This window comes from Caretta caretta, chromosome 6 (genome assembly GCF_965140235.1).
Source record: "Caretta caretta isolate rCarCar2 chromosome 6, rCarCar1.hap1, whole genome shotgun sequence".
Taxonomy (NCBI): Eukaryota; Metazoa; Chordata; order Testudines; family Cheloniidae; genus Caretta; species Caretta caretta.
In genome coordinates this window covers 67,790,096-67,812,278 of record NC_134211.1, presented here as the reverse complement: position 1 = coordinate 67,812,278, position 22,183 = coordinate 67,790,096, and the positions used below count along the sequence as shown (strand labels likewise).

The 22,183-nt window shown below is 43.1% G+C and overlaps 1 protein-coding gene across 2 annotated transcripts in view; it reads left to right on the top strand.

The window, feature by feature from the left end:
- The first annotated feature begins 6,855 nt into the window (after positions 1-6,855).
- Positions 6,856-22,183, top strand: part of STARD9 (StAR related lipid transfer domain containing 9) — a 188,806-nt gene continuing 173,478 nt past the window's right edge. For both annotated transcript variants that reach the window (XM_048854798.2, XM_075129679.1), the window contains exon 1: positions 6,856-6,991. In XM_048854798.2, coding sequence (XP_048710755.2) covers positions 6,945-6,991 — 47 coding nt within the window. In that variant the 5' untranslated portion in view covers positions 6,856-6,944. The remainder of the gene's footprint in view (positions 6,992-22,183) is intronic.

Sequence of the window (22,183 nt, the reverse complement as noted above, 5' to 3'; positions counted from 1 at the left end):
CACTTGAGAGTCACAGCTCTTTGAAAACAAGAAAAGTCCTGAGATGCATCCTCCCTGTGCCTGATCTCACCCCTTCTGTGAGTTTAAGGTTTGTCACCATTTGAGCCTGGGCAGAGACCCCCCTTCTCCTGCAAGTCCTTCATTTGGTGATGGTCAGACACCCCTGCATAAAGCAGAGCCCTGCTCTTAAATAGGGTGTCTCCTCCGTGTCATGTGCTTAGGTGAGACCCTCCAGCCACCCCACACCCCCTCTTCCAATATTGCTATGTTTGCCCCATCTGTGGGGTCCTGGTGTAGAAAATTGTTGTTTGGCAGAGGTAGGTCTGCGGTTGAGAGGCAGTCAAAGTTGGTGGCTCCAGATTGCAGTCTTGATGGCATCTCAGTGATAGTCCTTCAGTGAGGTCAAGCACGTTTCTTGGGCAGCAGAGCTGTCTGGTATGCAGTACAATAGGTTGTCTGAGGGCTTCTGTTCAACACATAGTACAAACTGGAGTTCATAATTAAATACAGACGTATCCCACCCTGTCACACAAGGATCAGAATCCTTGATAGCAAATCAGATTCTTTCTTTTATCCAGCTTGCGTGTTTTGTTTTTGTTTTGTTTTAAACAAGCTGCTTGAATTATTAAATCAAACTCCTTAATTTCTTAAAAAGAAAAGGAGTACTTGTGGCACCTTAGAGACTAACCAATTTATTGAGCATGAGCTTTCGTGAGCTACAGCTCACTTCATCGGATGAAGTGAGCTGTAGCTCACGAAAGCTCATGCTCAATAAATTGGTTAGTCTCTAAGGTGCCACAAGTACTCCTTTTCTTTTTGCGAATACAGACTAACACGGCTGTTACTCTGAATCCTTAATTTCTTGTAAGTCAGCCACTAGGTGGCTCAATACCACAGATATTTCATTCTTCCAGAGCTGTTAACTGCCAGTAAATATATTGCATCCTGCAGAAATACACAAACTACATGGAAACATTTATAAAATTTAAAAATAAAACCAGAAAAAATTGAGAAGTCAGGTAGTCCATAGGTGAACAATAATGAATGTCAGGTTTCAGAGTAACAGCCGTGTTAGTCTGTATTCGCAAACAGAAGAGGAGTACTTGTGGCACCTTAGAGACTAACCAATTTATTTGAGCATAAGCTTTCGTGAGCTACAGCTCACTTCATCGGATGCACGAAAGCTTATGCTCAAATAAATTGGTTAGTCTCTAAGGTGCCACAAGTACCCCTCTTCTTTTTAATAATGAATGTGTTCAGATCCAGATCTAAGGAAGTTGCTTGTCATAGCTGGTCCACCACAGAATAAAATGGTTAAAATCCTGAAGTGTCTATGTAGCTGTTGTTCATACATAGTATCTGTGTACTGTGTATGTGACTTTGGCAGGAAGAGCAGTTATAATTAGAATGTTCAAATTGTTGGTTAATAAATTTTCAAATTGGTTGCAAACAGAAGATAATTTCTGCTAATGTATTCATTACTTGTAAATATTCACCAGTGTTCAACCTCTGGATTATTCATGAAGTATTAATTTCAATTATTCCCTGTTCATGTGGTGTGAATTGTCACCCAGCTACATGGTATTTTTTTGGTCCATGACTAGATAGCAGACATTTAAAACAGAATGACAAACAGCTGGCTCCAAAATATTCTTATTAGTGCCAATGATACATTGGTTCACATACGAACAGGAGTATTAATATTAGCCATCTCCAAGAATACTCAATTCTCAGCATTAATCAAATGTTTGAACATGCCTGAATTAAACAGCACCTTGGAATTTGAAAACAGTTTTGCAGTACTCGACTAGTTCTAGCTGTGATATAATAATTTGAGCATAGAACATGAGAAGGTATGTATTTTGTCTTAACTACTTTCAAAGGAGATGTAAAACCAAGGTCCCCTGACAACTTATGGCCACTAAAGAGCCCATGGAACTGCTTGCAAGGGTGGGGGTAATAACTTCTCAATCGTGGCCAAATTCCATGTCTGTCTGTTACAGTTTCCACAGCAATTTTAACTAGATACAGTGTTCTTAGTTTTCATTTACAGTTCTAAACTGTTGTGTAGTGTGTGTTTTGCACTGTTCAATAACTACATCTCACTTCAGCTGAATTTTGGTGATGGGTAATGTGAGCTCTTTGTCCCTTAATGCTATCTCAGAGCAATTTGGGAGGCTTAATAACAGTAATCTTTTGCACTTAGCAATTTTTATCATTACATCTAAAAAAATACCTTCTTCACAAGGGTGGATAATTATTTCCATTTTACAGTTGAGGAAAGTGAAGTAGAATAGATAGAAGGGACTTACCTAAAGTTGAGCAGAATGTCAGTTGTGGAGCTGGGAGAGAACCTAGATCTCCTGTCTCCTATCAGCTGGCTTACACTGCCTCCCTGCAATTACATGAGCATAGGTGGAGATCCTCTTTGCTTGTGCAGAATCCCCATTGAAGTCAGTGATCCACGTGGATCCACAGGGGTCCACGTGTCCACATCTCCTTATATGATTGAAGTCTTAAACCCCCCAGTGTGCCTGTGAGATAGGTAAGCATCATAGCCATTTCATAGGTGAGGAAAGAGGCACAAGTGGGGAAATCCTGGCCCTCCTTGAAGTCAATGGAAAAACCTTCATTGACTTCAATGAGGTCAGGATTTCACTCATAACATTCGTGATTTTCCCTACGGTCACACACACAGACTGTGGCATATACAGGAACAGAATCCAAATTTCTGTGCCTCAGTCGCAGAACTGTCCTTTGCCTCTGCTGTTGCTTTCTGTAGAGATGCTTTAGCTAGAAGTTCAGGCTAAACTGATTTGCTGTTCTTCATCCTTATTCTGTAAGTCTTGAAAACAGCCATGGGCTGTCCTTCATTTATTATAATTATTTTATTTTTAAACAATTAAAAAACCATTAAATGGTTTACTTTCATGCCTCAAACAAACAGTTAAATCAGTTCTTTGACTTTTCCCAGTTTATTATTGGATATGGGACAATATAAGTCATAGATCATAGATAATAGTGCTAGTGATCATAGAATATCAGGGTTGGAAGGGACCTCAAGAGATCATCTAGTCCAACCCCCTGCTCAAAGCAGGACCACTCCCCAATTTTTGCCCCAGATCCCTAAATGGCCCCCTCAAGGATTGAACTCACAACCCTGAGTTTAGCAGGCCAATGCTCAAACCACTGAGCTATCATTGAATAGTATAGCTGTATTGTCCCATTTGTCATCAGCATTGACATACTAATTCATTGTTTTGATTAATGATAACTCAAGGATATTGGAGAGAAAGGTAGCAGCAAATATTTGTGGACAGCAAGTTTTACAACTCTAGTTTGTACGATAAACCAGAAACACCTGTTAAACCTATGTAACAGACCCATAAGCCTCCAAAGCCAATTGTTTGTATTATGATCTTACTTTTTCAGTATGTTAAACACATTTTTAGGAGGTGCTTTATTTGCAGCTTATGGCAGTGTGCCTGGGACAGAAGCTTCAATGAGAGAACACTCCCCCTTTTACAATATAAATAAGACTGTAATTTAGTTAAATGACAAAATGCACAAATAACATGGTTAAACTGAATAAAATATCCTTATAATTTGCAATAAGTATGTAAGTGATGGCTGTCATTGGAAAGGCAGAGATGACATTAACTTGGAATCTCAGCCCAATGCTCCTCAAGCTAAATTTTGAATGGGAAAAAATTCAGTAAGAGAATTACTGACTACATAGACAGATTGTATAAAGAGGAATTGCCATACCAGAATAGACTAATGATCTAGCTACTCCTGAATCCTATCTTAAAAAGTGACCAATGACAGATGCTCCCTCTATGCCCTATATCCCTATAATAATGCAGCTAATTGTGATGCCCTAGGGCATTTTCTTCCTGATTTCAGCTGGGGTTAAAAGAAAACCTAAAATGCAGAAATTTACATTAATGGAACACTTTGGTTGAGGCTGAAATCTCACATAGAATTGCAAAGTTATATTCCCCACAATAATTGATGCATATATAAAGGCTGGGATTTTTAAAGAAGTTAGATCCCCAAATAAATCCCACTCTCCCTTGCAGTCCTACCTACAAAAAAACTTGACAACAGTTTATGTGCTGAGGCCACTGGCAATCATGCTGTCTGTATCCATCTGTTGTCTCTTGTAGGCTTAGATTGTAAACTACTTGGGGCAGGGACTGACTGTTTGTTTTGTGTTTGTGCAGTAACTAGCACCAGGGGTCGTGAGCCATGATTAGGACACCTCATTACTATGGTAATACAAATAAAAATAAAAGGAGTTGGATACCTAACTCCATTAAGTTCCTTTAAGAATCCTATCCTAAAGAATTAAATAAATGCAATGAATGCTCTGAGGACCATAACTTGGCTTCCTGACTTTCTGTATTTAATCCCAGTGTTGAGGATTTTTTTTAATGTAACTGCTAGAAATGGGACTGTGAACATGGCATCTTGTTCACAGTCCCTTATAATAGCCTTATAGATGACCTGAAGAAGAGCTCTGGGCTTGTCTACACCATGCAGCTTTTAGCGACAAGGCTTGTCGCTAAAAGTCAGCATGTGTAAACGCTCTTTGTCGGTACTTTGTCGGCACTTTTGCTGACAAAATACTTCCAGCCCCGCGAGCAGCATTAGTTTTGTCAGCAGGAGAGCGCTCCTGCCAACAAAGCCACATTCACACTGCCACTTGTGTTGGCAAAACTTTTGTCTTTTGCGGGGGAGGGCTTTTTTAAGTACCCGTGAAAGACAAAAGTTTTGTCAACAACTTCGCAGTGTAGACATAACCTCTGTATAAATTCAAAAGCTGCCCCTTGACCAACAGCAGTTAGTCCAGTGGTTCTCAAACTTTTGTACTGGTGACCACTTTCACATAGCAAGCCTCTGAGTACAACCCCCCTAATAAATTAAAAACATTTTAAAATATATTTAATACCTTTATAAATGTTGACGGCAAAGCGGGGCTTGGGGTGGAGGTTGATAGCTTGCAACCCCCCAGGTAATAACTTCCCAACCCCTTGAGGGGTCCTGACCCCCAATTTGAGAACCCCTGAGTTAGTCCATTAAAATTATTACGTGTTTCTCTTATAAATGTACAGTCAGATACAGGATTAGGTTGGTATTTTTGATTTCTAAATGGAACCAACAGAGAGACAAAGGTAGGTGAGGTAATATCTTTTATTGAACCAACATCTGTTGGTGAAAGACAAAGCTTTGCAGCTTACAGAGCTCTTCTTTCAGGTCTGTCTGGGAAACATACTCAGAGCATCACATGTAAACACAAGGTGGAACAGATTGTTTAGCATAGTAGTTAACACATATTTCAAGGGACCATTCAAAGTGAAGTGGCCCATTAACACCCTGCCAATTGTAGGTGGAAAACTCGGGGGGGGGGGGGGAGGCAGTTGGAGAGGATTATTAGTGGGATATGGAACAAATGTTATGTGGCCGTCAATAAAGGAGAATAATTATGGAATACTCAGCTGCCATTTTTCAGAGTGGTTGCCGTGTCAGTCTGTATCAGCAAAAACAATGAGGAGTACTTGTGGCACCTGATAGACTAACACATTTATTTGGGCATAAACTTTCATGGGCTAAAACCCACTTTATCAGATGCACAGAGTGGCAAATACAGTATGAAAATATATATAGCAGTGCATGAAAAGATGAGAATTGCCTTACCCAGTGGGGGGGGGGGAGAGGGGTCAGACAAATCAATTAAGTTGGGCTATTATCAACAGGCTGAAAAATTACTTTTATCGTGGTAACCAGGGTGGCTCATTTCAAACAGGTAACAAGAAGGTGTGAGTAACAGTAGGAGCAAATTAGCATGGGGAAATTAGGTTTTTTTAGTTCTTGTAGGTATAGTAACAATAAGGAGTCTGGTGGCACCTTAAAGACTAATAGATTTATTTGGGCATAAGCTTTCGTGGATAAAAACCCACTTCTTCAGATGCACCAGATTTTTATAGTGTCACTTGTCTGATCACCCCACTCCAAATTGTTATGCAGCAGTCGCTGCCTTTTTGTTACTCCACAGGTGCTGGGAGAGGCAGACATACAATTAGTTCTAGTGCTAGCCCATTGAGGTCCTTAACCAGGACTATTCTGTTTTACCCCCAACACATGCTAATAGGGGGCGCCCTTGAGCTGCTCAGGGTCTAAGCAATTACTTAAATCTGCTTCTGCCTGGTGCCTGCTCTGCATACAATTGCTTGTAGTAGCAGGGAGGTCTGCAGCCATCCGAAATATGTTCACATGCTGGCAGCCTTGGTGTCCTGTCCACAATTCACCCCACCCCTCACAATACCTAAGGCGGACCTGTCCTCACACGCAGCGTGATCACTGCCACAGCAGGTACAGGTCGCCAGCCAGAACAGCAGGGTGATAAAAGACCTGCTTGAAAACTAAAGCCGTCGCTCCTGCGGTGGAAAGGCTCCTGCTAACGAGGCCTGGCCCCACCTCCCCCACGCCGTCCAGCCGCAGCGCCTGGTTTGTACCCACACGCACGGTTCAGGCAGTCCCGTGCAGCGGGCCCCGGGGAATCCCCGCTCCGACCTCGGCAAGAACAACGGGCGCGGCTGCGCTAGCCAGTGGCGGGGCGGAGCGGACCAGCCCAGCAGCCCTTGTTTTACCGTCGCTCTGAGCAGCGGACCCGCAACGCACCAGCCTCGTCCCGCTCAGCGCAGGGGAGGCCGAGCTCGCCCCGCCCCATCTCCAGCTCCGGGGCTGGACGCGCGAGGTTCCCCCCCGCCCCGCCCCGCCCCGCCCGAGCCCCGGGGGCTGCGCTGGGCGGCGGGACCGCGCCTGCCAATCCTGTGGCTCTGGGGCCAGCGGGGAGCCCCGAGAGCCGGGGAGCAGCGAGGGTGCGGCGTGGGCGGCTGGCCGCGGCTGGCGGCGTCTCCCCCGCGGAGCTGCGGCGGGACATGGCGAACGTCAAGGTGGCCCTCCGGGTTCGGCCTCTGAGCAAACGGTACGGGGGGCGCTGTGGGGCGAGGCCGGGGCAGCGCCCGGGGTGGAGAGGCTGGGTCCGTGTGCCGCGCGGGCGCCCCAAGGGGGTGCTAGGCTGGGCTGCACGCGTGAGCCGCGGGATTGTGCCTGTCCCACGCCCTAGGTGTGCCCTACGGGGGCATTGCGTGGGTGGCCCGCGTGTCTTCTGTGTTCTCTAACGGGGTAACCCTCGGCCGTACTCCTGGCACCGGAGGCCGACTGGGGCCCCGCTCCAAAGGGGAGAGATTTGTGGGAGGCCCTTCAGCGGTGTAGGTGTGTACGCTATGCCTGTGTGTGTGCTGCTTAAGTGCTTACGAACAGTGGATGTATATGGTGTCCGTACGTATCTATATACAGTACGGTATAGCTAGCGGCGGGAAGCAATCATGTAGATCTAACAAGTCAGGAAGGAATTGAATGAGGGTCCACGGGGAAGCATGAGAGTGTCTAAGAGATATTCTGTGCACCTGAATGTCCAAATAATACTAATTGAGGCTGGTAGGAAGGGGGATGATCAGTTGGAAGGTGAAGGTGGAGACCATTTCTTCCCCCCCCCCCCCCCCCGCTGTCTTCTTCCCTGTCTGTAAAGCTCTGCTAGCCAGTCCAACTCATGAAATGCGTGTCCCGCCCCTCTTATTTATGTGCTGTACTGTATTTCTTTTCCGTTGCACTGTTTACTAATTATCCTGTGACATGGCAGCTCGTTAGCTTTTCTAGTTTTAGCAACTTTGAGGATGTTAACAGATAAATCGCTGGTATTTTATATTCAGTATGGTAGTGGCTGAAGGGGCAGTATTCGATTACGATTCATTTGTTTGTATCTGAAGAAACTTTTCAAAACCGAATTTCTTTTCGTGTAAGGCGACAAGGAAGATGACTGAAATAGTCCTGTTCAGATCACCAGGTCCCTGGAAGATCGTCTTAAACAAACAAACAAAAAGTGGTGCTGTTTATTTTACTTGTTCCCAACAGAAATGGGGCAATTGTCAGTCTCTGTAAGAAGCCTCCCTCTTCCATTCCTTCCCCCCGCCCCACTTTGTTGTTGTTGTTTTTCCCCCCTGGTAGGCAGAAGCCGGATGTTCAGAATGTTACTCATTCCCTAGGGCTTGTTTGCTTCCAAAAGAAATCTTATAACCTCACTCAATACTGTGATTGCAAGTTCATTTCCCACAAATGTGAAGATGCTGTAGTTAGAACAGATTTCTAACTTGACCTTTGTGTATAATACACTGTATAATCAAAACCATGTGTACTGTGGACGTTTTGGGAGGAGGGGAAAGAGAGCAAGAAAGTACTGAAGCTGTGTGAATATGGGTGGCTAGTAACTTAATCTGTTTTAGGGGAAGAGGGAGAAAAGCAATATAGCATAGCAGAAAAATGGAAAAGTGCCATGAGCTCCCGCTCTGAGTCTTTGTTTTGATGATGCCTTTTTTTTTAACTTGAGTCTGTCATGTTGTCTCTTGGCTTCACTGACCTGTAATAAATAACCCTTTTATGTTGTAGACAAGATGTTTCTGGAAGAGTTTCCCATCCTGAGAACTAATCCATTCATTTTACCAACAATATAGTAGTACATCTTTCACGCTTAAATTCATGGAAGTGTTGCCATGGCCTTGACAAATGTTGTTTGACTTTATAACTTAATTTAAAAACTTGCTCTCAGCTTCAGCTAATGCAAAAGAAAGTCCTTTCTCTACATCACGGATGTTTGAGGGAGGGAAAAGGTAGGTAAAAATAAGATTTGAATAAAATAAGCTTTGCAGTTTTTGTTTACGTTGTAAGTCTGTGCAAGGGGGGAGGGAAGAAGCCTACAAGTTTTTTTGGATGCATTTTTGTCCTTATCTCAAAAGCAACTGTCATGTGAAATCCTTCCTGTTTAAAATCAAATTAAAATATATGTCCAAATAACATTATAATCCTGACATTAATTCATGCTATTATACTGTGGGGAAAACTGCAGTAGCAGGAGAAGGCCAATTATGACTTTGAAGAATATAGTATTGTTTTAATGTTACTGACTGTGATTCTTTGTATTTGCTATTTCTTTGGTGTTCAGACACTTTCCAAAAATGAAAAGTAAGGGCTAAGTAATAGTAGGCACTTGGTAATGACTGAAAGGCTCCAGTCCGTAAGACTTTAGTTTAATTCTCGACCAGATTGTTTGGAAACTGTTTTCTCTCTGCATCTGACCATATCTGTCATTGTACTTCATTGTGTGATATATCACACATTTGTATCTTGCATAATGAACATTCCAAAAAGACTGCCAAACCTCTGTTATGATTTGGTGGTGTCATCCCAGCTCGCTTGTGGATATCCGTGACAATTAGCACCATTGGAATGGATGGGCAGGGGCTGTGATCTTCCCCTCTTACCAGGGTGTAGCAACCTGAATAATCTCACACTTCCCTTGTCTGTGCTGTTTCTGATTTACTGGGTGGAGGATTTAATTCAGTTGTGCTCCTAATCTGGTATCTTTCCCAAACCCTACATTCATTTAGGAAAAAGAATTCTATCAGAGTGTACAAGGATTTTTTTTTTTTAGGTATTCCTTAATGCAAGTTGAGTTGTGGTTTTTACTAGTTCATCCATCATTTCTCTCATCAAATAATTGTAATGTCTTCCATTGGGAGATCTGTTCACACTGTCAGCTGCCTGCACAATAGCGTGTTCACATTTGCAGCACTTTCAACGGTATTCGGAGTGGTACACTCTGGGGAGCTATCCCACAGAGCATTTCTTCATCTTCCGCCGCTAAGAGTTGTGGGAAGATGGAGGGGGTCATGGGTCCCCTGTCCTAATGCCCCGTGATGCGTTGCTTTGCATCCCAGCAATCTCTGTGCTTCCGTCCGCATTTGGCACCATTTTTCAGTGGATTGTGTACTGCACGCTCTGCCTCTTTGGGCTGCAGGAATGGATCCCGAACTGTTGACCAGTATGCCGTTCACTCTGACCAACACATCACGAGTGGCAGTGGTGTTATTCCTTAAACTACAAAGGCAAGAGGAGTGCGACATTGATCTCGCCACACATAGTAACTATGACACGAAATTGCTGTGGCATTCACGGAGGTGCTGACCACAGTGGAACGCCACTTTTGGGCTTGGGAAACAAGCAGTAAGTGGTAGGATCACATCGGGATGCACGTCTGGGATGATGAGCAGTGGCTGCAGAACTTTTGGATGAGGAAAGCCACATTCATGGAACTGTGTGATGAGCTCGCCCCAGCCCTGTGGTGCAAGGACACGAGAATGAGAGCTGCCCTGCTGTTGGAGAAGCGTGTGGCAATTGCACTGTGGAAGCTGGCTAGTCCAGACTGCTCCAAACGGGGGATCACCTGGTGCGTGGAGCAGGCTTGGCCACTTGGAAAGATTCACAGAGGCCACTGCACGCATCACCAAGCAAACAGGAAGGGGACTTTCAAAATTCCAAAGGAATTTACGGGGTGGGGATGACATTTGGTCACCTGAGGGCAGAGCAGTAGAGTTCAAACCGATGACCAGAGAGGCAAGAACAGGCATTGTGGAACACCTCCAGGAGGCCAATTGCAGTGCTGTAATCGACCACAGTGTCTACGCTGGCACCATGACGCTTTAGCCCCGGCACAGTAAGCTCTATGCCTCTTGTTGGGGTGGGGTGTTTTTTTTTTTTTTTTGAGCGCTGCAACTGCACAGAAATTGCGCACTAAGTGGCTTGGCAGTGCGTACACCTCAGGAATTACAGTGCAGAAAGCTGCTTTACTGTGCAGAAACTTGCCAGTGTAGACAGGGCCTTAATGAATAAATGCAGATCCTGTGGAAGCCTTGTGTCTGATGTCCTACTCTGTATGCAGGAGATTATGTAGCATGCACAAATCAAACAAATGTATGAGAAATAATTTATTATTGCCCTCATGAGGTTTGGCTTGTACGGTATATGGCAGCATATTCACACAAACATCTAATTCTAAAATATCAGTGTTGAAAGTTTTAATGCTTTTAAGTATAATATAGTGAAAGCAAAGAAGCTGCATTATACTTAGAAAACATTTTACTGGCACTTTTGGAAAACTTCAGTGAGATCATAAACTATGTGGAGGAATTGTTTTGTGAGATCTGGAGAGATCTAATATGAAATGAGTAGACTCCTTTTCCAAGTCTCTGAAATTCAGGTCTCTGAAGCAGCCGCAGTAGGTGAATCCCTCATTTTTCTTTAAGCAGCCTCTGCTGCTAGGAGCTGGCTCATCCATTATGGTGATATAGAGGAATCAAGAAGGAAAATGAGACGGTCATCTAGGGGAGGACTCTGAACTTCCAAAACCAGCTTAGTAAAAATAATTATTGTTTTTTAAACCAAGATTGATCTTCCCTAAAAACTGAGGGTCAAGGTGACTAAAAGAATGAAAGTTAGAAATAAGTAAATATATGAAACCACAATGATGAGAGATCTCCCTCATCCTGCTCCCTTCTCTTCTGTATGAAGCAAATCATCATTTGTCTGCATTTGCCTGATGGCGATGGCGGTGTTTCAAACTGCAGCAATTCCCAGTCTAGTTCTCCATACATTATGCCATGGCAGAGAAATAATCTGATCAGAGATGTTTATCATACAGTGGCAGGACACAGTATTTTTTGTTTTTGTTCTGTTTTTCCCGTTGGGGGTTAGGTGACTTGGGTTTCTTTTTGCCCTTTCCTGTTACCTGTGGTTACAGCGTGGGCCATACCTGTACAGCTTTTTTTTTTTTTTTTTAAATATGTATGCAGAGCAACATGTACAATTATTTTAAAAAGTTTACAAAGTTAATCTGGCCTGCTGCTGATTTCAGGCTGAGCTGCTGCAGCAGTTGGTTGAGCCAGAGGCATAGGGGTGTACATGAAGAGGGTAGGTGATTAGGGGGAAAATGTGGTGATAAGGACATCAGGAGGGACGTGGACTGGATGTAGACTTCTCAAGTGTCTCGGATTTTGTGGTACATTTCAAACTTTAGAAGACTCAGACTTCTTGTTGTACAGTCTCCACCAATTAATGTTACCCTAATAAAATAGTATCAATAGGATCTTATAAGAGGGATAAGGCAAAATGCCAAGTTTATTGTAAATACAACAGTTAGCATATGCTTCACACACACACATACACCTCTGTAGATGGCCTTTATAGTTACCAGTCTGTTGTAGGTCAAGTCAATCTAATGGCCAGTTAGGCTGAGCATGAGTGAGGAGGAGCAGGGTTCTGTTGGTCGCGATCTCATGCTCCAAGTCTTTGCAGGACTGAACCCAGAGTTTCATGGCAAAACACCCCATCTTTATAGTTGTAAATTCGCATTTGAGTTCATGCATTTTGCAATGTCCTCCTGTAATCATTAGTCCTTAAGTGGTGTTAATCTTGGGGTTTTCTGCTGTTATTTATTTATTGTCTCGCCTTCAGGGGTGCCTACCTCACCTCTGAGGTCATCAGTGCTGCTAACATGTTTAGCATGGATACAATGGATATTTTCTGATTGTCTCCTGCTGTTTCCAAGTCTCTTACTTTTTCTTGACCATCTGGACATTTGTGATGGCTTTTACACCTTATCTTTTCCTGATGCATGCATTCCTCATTCACACAGTCTCTCACAGAAACCTTCAAAGGTATACAGAATAGATTGTAAATTAAGCCTTGCTAAATCTTATAACTAAAACAATTCACGCTGGGGCTTCAGGCCCTCAACATTTCTCTAATTTATTTGTCATAGACACAAAACAAAATCCTGTCTTTTACTAACTAAACTTTATAACAGGTCCTAATTGTAATGCATATGGGAAACAGGATCCCAGTCTCAGATGGTTATTCCTTTCTGTTATTCAAAAAGGGTGGCTGGCAGAATGAAATCAAGGTTTACATCAATTCTTATAGTACAGTTATAAAATTTAGCCCTACACAGGATCACGAAGCCAAGAGATGTTCCCAGGTGGCAGGGGTAGTCAGAGATTCACTGTCCAGATACTCTTTGGCTGAGGGGAGGGTGCCATGAAGCCATGTATTCTAAATTCACCCCTTCCACTGTTTCTATTTCTATGTATTTCAAAACCTGTACTATTGAGTAAGGCTTCATACTCCAGACCATCAGAGAAAGGCAAGTTTCATCCCCTGCCCCCTTCCATTTTACAAATAGATAAGAGAGTGCCTGAAGTCATTTGTGGCAGAAATGAGAATGAAACCTAGGACTCTGGTATGACCAATCCAGATCTCAGCCACACTGCTTTCAGATTGAATATGCCAAATTTATGTACTTGATTTACCCCATCTGTAATCACTAGACCAGGGGGTTCTTAAACGTCATTGCACTGCGACCCTGTTCTGACACACAAAATTACTACACGACCCCAGGAGGGGGGACTGAAGCCTGAGCCCACCCGAGCTCCCTCCACCCTGGGTAGGGTGGGCCAAAGCCCAAGCCCCACCACCCTGGACAGGGGGTCCCAAGCCCAGGGACTTCAGCCCCGGGCAAGGGGCCTTTAACCTGAGCCCCATCACCCAGAACTGAAACCCTTGGGCTTCGGTGGAACAGAATCCAGGAATCCTGATCCTAACATTCGATTGCTGTCTAGCAAATAGTTAGGTAACTATTTGGCAAAAAGAAAAGGAGTACTTGTGGCACCTTAGAGACTAACAAATTTATTTGAGCATAAGCTTTCGTGAGCTACTGCTCCCTTCATCGGACTGAATGCATCCTAAAGCTTCCTAAAGAGCTCTCAAGTGTGCGGTGCCGCAGGATGCCATTCTGTCACCCTCCTGATAAACTTGTACATGGGGCCGGTGGGAGGGTTAGTAAGGAGGCATGGGGTGCACTGTTGTCAGCATGTTGAGTATAACCAACTATATATTTATATCATGTCTGATTTGGATGATGCAGTTCAGCATGTCAGCCACTGTTTAGTTGAGATTGGGGTGTAGATGAGAGTGAGGTAGCTGAAGCTCAACTCAGATAAGAGTGATGTAGTGATGGTGAGTTGGGAAAAGCAACTGGAGGAGATGGCAGAGGTAGTATTGTCTCCTTTGACTGTATGAGTACATCTGCTATTAGTTAATAGTGTTTGCAATTTACGGTGATTTTAGACCCACAGCTGCTGTTTGACAATCATATTACAGCAGTGACCCAGTCAGCTCTTTACCATCTGTGTCTGGTTAGGAGTTTGCAAGCGGATTAGACTACTGCAATGCACACTACATGAGGCTGCACCTTAAAACCATTGGAGATTGAAGTTGGTTCAGAAATTGTGCACCTTAAAATTCACAAAATATGCGAAGTTAAAAAAATAAGGTACTGGGAGATCATAAGATCCTGCTTGGTATTCAAAACATTGATTTTAAATATAGTATAATATTAACGTTACTATTTTAAAAAAAATGTTAGTTGCTAAATAGTAGCTTTTTTGGGCAAAGGACCATCTTTTTGTCATGTTTGTACAGTGCTTAGCTCAGTGGGATCCTTGGGGCTCCTAAACACGACCACAATACTAATAATAATTAAATATGAATATAGTTAAAAAGATTTAACTTTAAAATTTCTACGTGCCCTTGCATAAACCTAAACCAGTTTATAATCAACACATTTTAGAACAGCAAATGGATTAATCATTCTAATTCTGTTAATGAATGTATTCTTCTGCACCAAAACATTATCCTAGGAGAAAACTTAAAGAATGCTGATGTAACTTAATGTGCCCTGGAATTAGGTTTTTGTTTTCAAAATATTACCCTTGTAATAAGCTACATTTAAAAAAAAATGTTGGTAACAATTATACCTGAGTACACCTCTAACACTGTAGTTCTCTTTTTAGAACAAAATTAGGAGGCAGACAAGTTGGGTAGGCATGGTGATAGCTAATTGGAATGGTGATAGCTAATGTTGAGGTGTTATATGGCAGAAGGAACTGGTGAAATCTCAGTTTATTTCCAGACATTCTGAGGTTGGGATTTTTTATTATTATTTTTTAAGAGGTATATAACTTCTATAAAGAAAGTGAAATATTATTTTATTTATTATTAGCTGGATACCATTGAAACACACTTTCAGTCTTAACTCTTTTAACTACGTACTTCTGTTTCAGTATAGGTTTATTAACTTACTGTCTGATTTTTGCCCTAGATTCTTTATTGGGGGTAGGGGGGGGTGCTAGTTAGTGTTTTTGATTATTATTTTTTAGAAGGCAAAACATATTGCTCATTTTTTATACCATGCTAACTTAAAGCTGTGTCTATAGTACCTCTGGCGCTTCCACCACTTCAATTGTTATGGCAACTCATTACTCTGCCTGAAAGCGTCTGGGCCACACTGTGAGAAACCCAGTATTTTTGTGGGACCCTTGTTAGCACACATCAATGATAAGACCACTGTATATTACTTTGTATAGGGCCCAGCAAAATGTAGGGCTCATGCTGGTTGGCTGCTACAGAAAATCCACATGATCCACACTTAAACTCATGGGCATAGAAAACTGGGGACTTGAAGGGGCTTCCTCCCCCACTAAAAAAATTAGGGATTGTGTTAATAAAGGAAACACTGAATTTGGAACAAACATTCATTTATCTGACTCTATTAAAAGTGGCAGGTTTCAGAGCAACAGCCGTGTTAGTCTGTATTCGCAAAAAGAAAAGGAGTACTTGTGGCACCTTAGAGACTAACCAATTTATTTGAGCATGAGCTTTCGTGAGCTACAGCTCACTTCATCGGATGCATACCGTGGAAACTGCAGCAGACTTTATATATACACAGAGAATATGAAACAATACCTCCTCCCACCCCACTGTCCTGCTGGTAATAGCTTATCTAAAGTGATCATCAGGTTGGGCCATTTCCAGCACAAATCCAGGTTTTCTCACCCTCCACCCCCCCACACAAATTCACTCTCCTGCTGGTGATAGCCCATCCAAAGTGACAACTCTTTACACAATGTGCATGATAATCAAGTTGGGCAATTTCCTGCACAAATCTAGGTTTTCTCACACACCCCCCACCCCCATACACACACAAACTCACTCTCCTGCTGGTAATAGCTCATCCAAACTGACCACTCTCCAAGTTTAAATCCAAGTTAAACCCCCAGATGTTCTGGTTTAACTTGGATTTAAACTTGGAGAGTTTCAGAGGAACAGCCGTGTTAGTCTGTATTCGCAAAAAGAAAAGGAGTACTTGTGGCACCTTAGAGACTAACCAATTTATTTGAGCATGAGCTTTCGTGAGCCACAGCTCACTTCATCACATCACATCTGATGAAGTGAGCTGTGGCTCACGAAAGCTCATGCTCAAATAAATTGGTTAGTCTCTAAGGTGCCACAAGAAACTTGGAGAGTTGTCACTTTGGATGGGCTATCACCAGCAGGAGAGTGAATTTGTGTGGGGGGGTGGAGGGTGAGAAAACCTGGATTTGTGCTGGAAATGGCCCAACCTGATGATCACTTTAGATAAGCTATTACCAGCAGGACAGTGGGGTGGGAGGAGGTATTGTTTCATATTCTCTGTGTATATATAAAGTCTGCTGCAGTTTCCACGGTATACAGTTCTATAGGAGTCCCCCGACAATCCAGCATGTAGGATAGGAGAGGGCTGTTGAATTCATGACTAGGCAGATGATTGGTTGTGAGCAACCCCAACACTATAGAGCGACTTTCCTACTGTTCTATAGCTGGGGGTGGTGGAGAATCATTCTTCCTTCTAATGATGCCTGGAAACTAAGGGCTAGTCTGCACTGGCAATGCTAAAGCCCTGCTGCGGCAGTGCTTTAACATGGCTTGTGTGGTCATGGCGCTGCACAGTGCGGCTCCCAGCGCTGGTGCACTGTCTACATGGTGCTTTACAGCACTGAGACTTGCTGTGCTCAGTGGGGTGTTTTTTCACACCCCTGAGGCAGAAAGTTGCAGCGCTGTAAATTGCCAGTGTAGACAAGCCCCCAGTGTGTAGCCTGGCAACTCAAGCAGTGTGCTGAGAAAAGAATTTGGCCTTAGTGAATAGTTCAGTAGGGAGACCGCAATTTTTCCAGCATATTAAAGTGTAGCAGATAGCTTAATGTAGTGTAAATTACCATGATCAGTGTGATCCATGATGTCTTGATTATCATGTCTTTTTAAAAAGTAATATGTAAAAATACATTACAGAGTGAATGTTTGTTTAATTAGTAGTATGGCTTTTTTGTTGGGTGCTGCTTTTTTTAAACCATTTAATAAATGATTTCATGAATGAGTATACTAAACATAGTGCTATGTTCCTTCCCATTCATTCTTTTTAATTATGCACTGTGATATGTAAATAGAAAGCATGTTGTGGTTGGCCTCTGGAATAGTTTTGTAAGCACTAGTTATTGCTACTTTGGGGCCTGCCACTAATGAGTACTACATGCAAAAGAACCACCAAAACTTGGACCTTTGCATTGAAACAGTATTTCTGTTGTTGTTGTCCATAGTAATGATAACTTCTAGCAGGCTAAGTAACAAAACCATTCCCTGACTTTTATGCATGAGAAATCTCAAATGTTGCATTAATGTAGTTAATCTTTGGTGTTATTTATAACAATAGTAGGTGGTAATTTTTTCAGACATATATGTAGTTTTTGTTTAATTGAGAAAAAGTGAGTGAGGTGATATATTTTATTGGAGCAACTTCTGTTGGTGAAAATCACATACTTTCGAGCCACACAGAGCTCAGGTCTGGGAAGGATATTTAGAATGGCACAGCTATATACAAGGTGGAACAGATTGTTTAGCATAAGTAGTTAGCACATATTTCAAGGGACCTTTCAAGGTGAAGTGTCCTTTTAGCACTTCACCAGTTGTAGAGGGGAAAGTGAAAGGAGGGCGGAAGTGGGGATGGGGGACAGTGAGTAAGTTATAGATTGTTTTCAGAGTAGCAGCTGTGTTAGTCTGTCTGCAAAAAGAAAAGGAGTATTTGTGGCACCTTAGAGACTAACAAATTTATTTGAGCATAAGCTTTCGTGAGCTACAGCTTACTTCATTGGATGCATGCAGTGGAAAATACAGTGAGGAGATTTTATATACACAGAGAACATGAAACACACTTGTTACACACTGTAACAAGAGTGATCGGGTAAGGAGAGCTATTACCAGCAGGAGAGGGGAAAAAAACCACAACCTTTTGTAGTGATAATCAAGGTGGGCCATTTCCAGCAGGTATATGGTAACACCCATTGTTTCCATTGGTCCAGATGATGAAGATGTCATCAATGTAGCGCAAGTAGAGTAGGGGCATTAGGGGACGAGAGCTGAGGAAGCGTTCTAAATCCGCCATAAAAATGTTGGTGTACTGTCGGGCCACGTGGGTACCCATAGCAGTGCCGCTGATTTGAAGGTGTACATTGTCCCCAAATGTGAAATAGTTATGGGTGAGGACGAAGTCGCAAAGTTCAGCCACCAGGTTTGCCGTGACATTATTAGGGATACTATTCCTGACAGCTTGTAGTCCATCTTTGTGTGGAATGCTGGTGTAGAGGGCTTCTACATCCACAGTGGCCAGGATGGTGTTTTCAAGAAGATCACCGATGGATTGTAGTTTCCTCAGGAAGTCAGTGGTGTCCTTGAAGATACTGGGAATGCTGGTAGCATAGGGCCTGAGGAAGGAGTCAACATAGCCAGACAATCCTGCTGTCAGGGTGCCAATGCCTGAGATGATGGGGCGTCCAGGATTTCCAGGTTTATGGATCTTCGGTAGCAGATAGAAAACCCCTGGTCGGAGTTCTAGGGGTTTGTCTGTGTGGATTTGTTCTTGTGCTTTTTCTGGTAGTTTCTTGAGCAGATGGTGTAGCATCATCAAGGATCTACAACCTATCCTGAAGGACGACCCATCACTCTCCCAGATCTTGGGAGACAGGCCAGTCCTTGCTTACAGACAGCCCCCCAACCTGAAGCAAATACTCCCCAGCAACCACACAACAAAAACACTAACCCAGGAACCTATCCTTGCAACAAAGCCCATTGCCAACTGTGCCCACATATGTATTCAGGGGACGCCATCATAGGGCCTAATCACATCAGCCACGCTATCAGGGACTCGTTCACCTGCACATCTACCAATGTGATATATGCCATCATGTGCCAGCAATGACCTTCTGCCATGTACATTGGCCAAACTGGACAGTCTCTATGTAAAAGAATAAATGAACACCAATTAGACGTCAAGAATTGTAACATTCAAAAACCAGTCGGAGAACACTTCAATCTCTCTGATCACTCGATTACAGACCTAAAAGTGGCAATTCTTCAACAAAAAAAACTTCAAAACCAGACTCCAATGAGAGACTGCTGAATTGGAATTAATTTGCATACTGGAGACCATTAAATTAGGCTTGAATAAAGACTGGGAGTGGATGAGTCATTACACAAAGTAAAACTATTTCCCCATGTTTATTTTCCCCTCTACTGTTCCTCACACGTTCTTGTCAACTGCTGGAAATGGCCCACCTAGATTATCACTACAAAAGGTGTTTTTTTGTTTTCCTCTCCTGCTGGTAATAGCTCACCTTACCTGATCACCCTCATTACAGTGTATATGGTAACACCCATTGTTTCATGTTCTCTGTGTATTATAAAATCTCCCTACTGTATTTTCCACTGCATGCATCCGATGAAGTGAGCTGTTGCTCATGAATGCTTATGCTCAAATACATTTGTTAGTCTCTAAGGTGCCACAAGTACTCCTTTTCTTTTTATAGATAGTTGTAATAAGCCATAAATCCAGTGTCTCTATTCAGGTTTTTTTCGTGTCCAGCAAAGTTATGAATCTAAGCTCCCAGTCTTGTCTTTTGAAGGTGCTGTGCAGGTTTCCTTTGATGATGAGAACTGAGAGGTCAGATATGGAGTGATCGTTTTGTGAAAAGCGTTCATCCATGGGTGATGTGATGCTTTTGTTCTTTATCATTTTTCTGTGAGTTTATTCGAGAGTGTAGTTCTTGTCTGGTTTCACCCACATATTTGTTATTGGGGCATTCAGTGCACTGGATGAGGCACACAACATATTGTGATTGGCATGTGTAGAATCAATGGATCTTGAAAGGTATGTTTTGGGGGGTGCTGATCATCGTTGCAGTGAAGATATGTTTACAGGTTTTGCATCTGTTATGGCAGGTTCTGGAACCACTTTGAGTTGGTGAGTCCTGGTCTTAGAGGAGCTCGCGTCTGATGATGAGCTTGGCGAGGCTGGGGGGTTGTTGGAAAGCTAGAAGTGGGGGTTTGGGAAAGATATCTCAAGGTGTGGTCCCCACTGAGTATGGGTTGTAGTTGTTTTGATGATACCCCATATTGGTTCCAATGTGGGATGGTAGATGACAATGAGGGGTGTGCAGTCGGAGGGCTTTTTATTCCCATATCGAAGCAGGTTCTCTCAGGGGATTTTGGGTGGTCCTTCCATGTCCACGGTACAATGTACTTTTCTGGTGGAGTATTCTTGTTCAGTAAAGGTGGTTTTAAATATGTTAAAGTATGTATTACTGACTTCCTCCTCTGAGCTTATTCTGTCATATCTGAGTGTACTTAAAGGTTTCACCTTTCACCAGTAGAAGTTGGTTCAATAAAAGATTGCCTCATCCACCTTGTCTCTTTTAATATCCTGGGACCAATACGGTTACCACAACAAATTTTATTTAATTGACAGTAGCTATATAAAACGTGTTTTGCATTTTGTTCACAAAGACCCCAATCCTACAAAAGTTTGTATGCAGGAATAATGGTGTGAACTCCTCTGGGACCTAAATCGACTAGTTCAGAGTTTTCATGCCTTGAGACAAGACTCCCTGTCTCACAGCTTCAGAACACATTTGTTTAGAGGAAGGTATATCATTCTGAGAAAAGGTACCCATAGAGATTTTTGGGTAAAATTTTCAAAAGTGCCTCAAATCCTGTTTTCAAAAGTTTGAGTTGAGCTTTAGCATGGCTCGTGTAGTCGCGGCATAGCGCTGGGAAGAAAACCACCTCCATGAGGGGCGCAGCTACAAGCTCTGGGGGTGCAGCTACCAGCGTTGGTGCACTGTGTATCCTGGCACGTTACAGCACTGAAACTTGCAGCGCTCAGGGGTGGTTTTTTGTTTGTTTGTTTGTTTTTTCCCCCACACCCCTGAGTGAGAAAGTTGCAGTGCTGTAAAGTGCCAGTGTACACAAGCCCTAAAAGATGCACCATTCGTTGCCTCAAGGTAATTTTTGTAAAGAAAAAAGAACTGTGTGGGAGGGGTATTGTGTTAGTTTCCTGTAGTTTGTTTTTATTCCATGTTTACATACAGCATGCTGGATAACTTGAGTGCTTGTTTGGATGGTAAATTAGCTCACTGTCAGCATTTAAAATCACATCCTCTCAGAAAACTACTACATGCAAAATCCACACCTGGGTGTAAGAGGGTATATCTCCCGTTGAAGACTCTGGCTGAATTCTGCAGTAGTGTTTGATACATTGGGGTGCAAATTGAATAGAAAATTGGTGTAAAGGGTAAAGTGTAAATTGTGCTGATTTAGTGTTCAATGCACATACAAAATGAGTGTAGTTAACACACATGGTGAAATTCTGGTCCCACTGAAGTCACTAGCAAAACTCCCTTTATGTATATGTAGCAGGAAAAGCAGCCAATGATTGGTGTTTAAAGCAAACCCTTGTACCTTATTTATTTTCCTGTTAGCTGCTTTTCTGCTATAGGTAGGACTAGATGAGGACAATTTGGGGCCATCATGGGTGCTCTGGAGTTGGAGCACCTATGGGGAAAAAAAATAGTGAGTGCTCAGCACCCACCAGCTACAGCTGTTTGGTGGTGCCCCAGATCAGCTGATCAGGAGTGTGGCTTGTGGAGAGGCTTGGAGGAAGGTGAAGACCAGCAAGCAGCAGGTGGGCAGGGATCCCTCAGGGATGGAGCAGAGTGGGGTGGGCCTTGGGGGAGGGGCCGAGCGAGGACAGGGCCTTGGGGAGGAAGCGAATTGGGGGTGGGAAGAGATGGAGCGAGGACAGGGCCTTGGGGGAGGGGTGAAATGGGGAAGGGGCCTTGGGGTGGAGCGCCCCCTGGGAAAAGTAAAAGTCCACACCTATGTTAGGCATAGCATAACATAGGCCTCCCATGACTGCCTCAGAATCACCTCTCAACCCTCAAGCCCTACCCTCAAACTTTGAGTGATAGTAGTAGTGATAGTTTGAAGAAACTCTGAGACTGTCTTCACTGCAGGTTTAACTCAA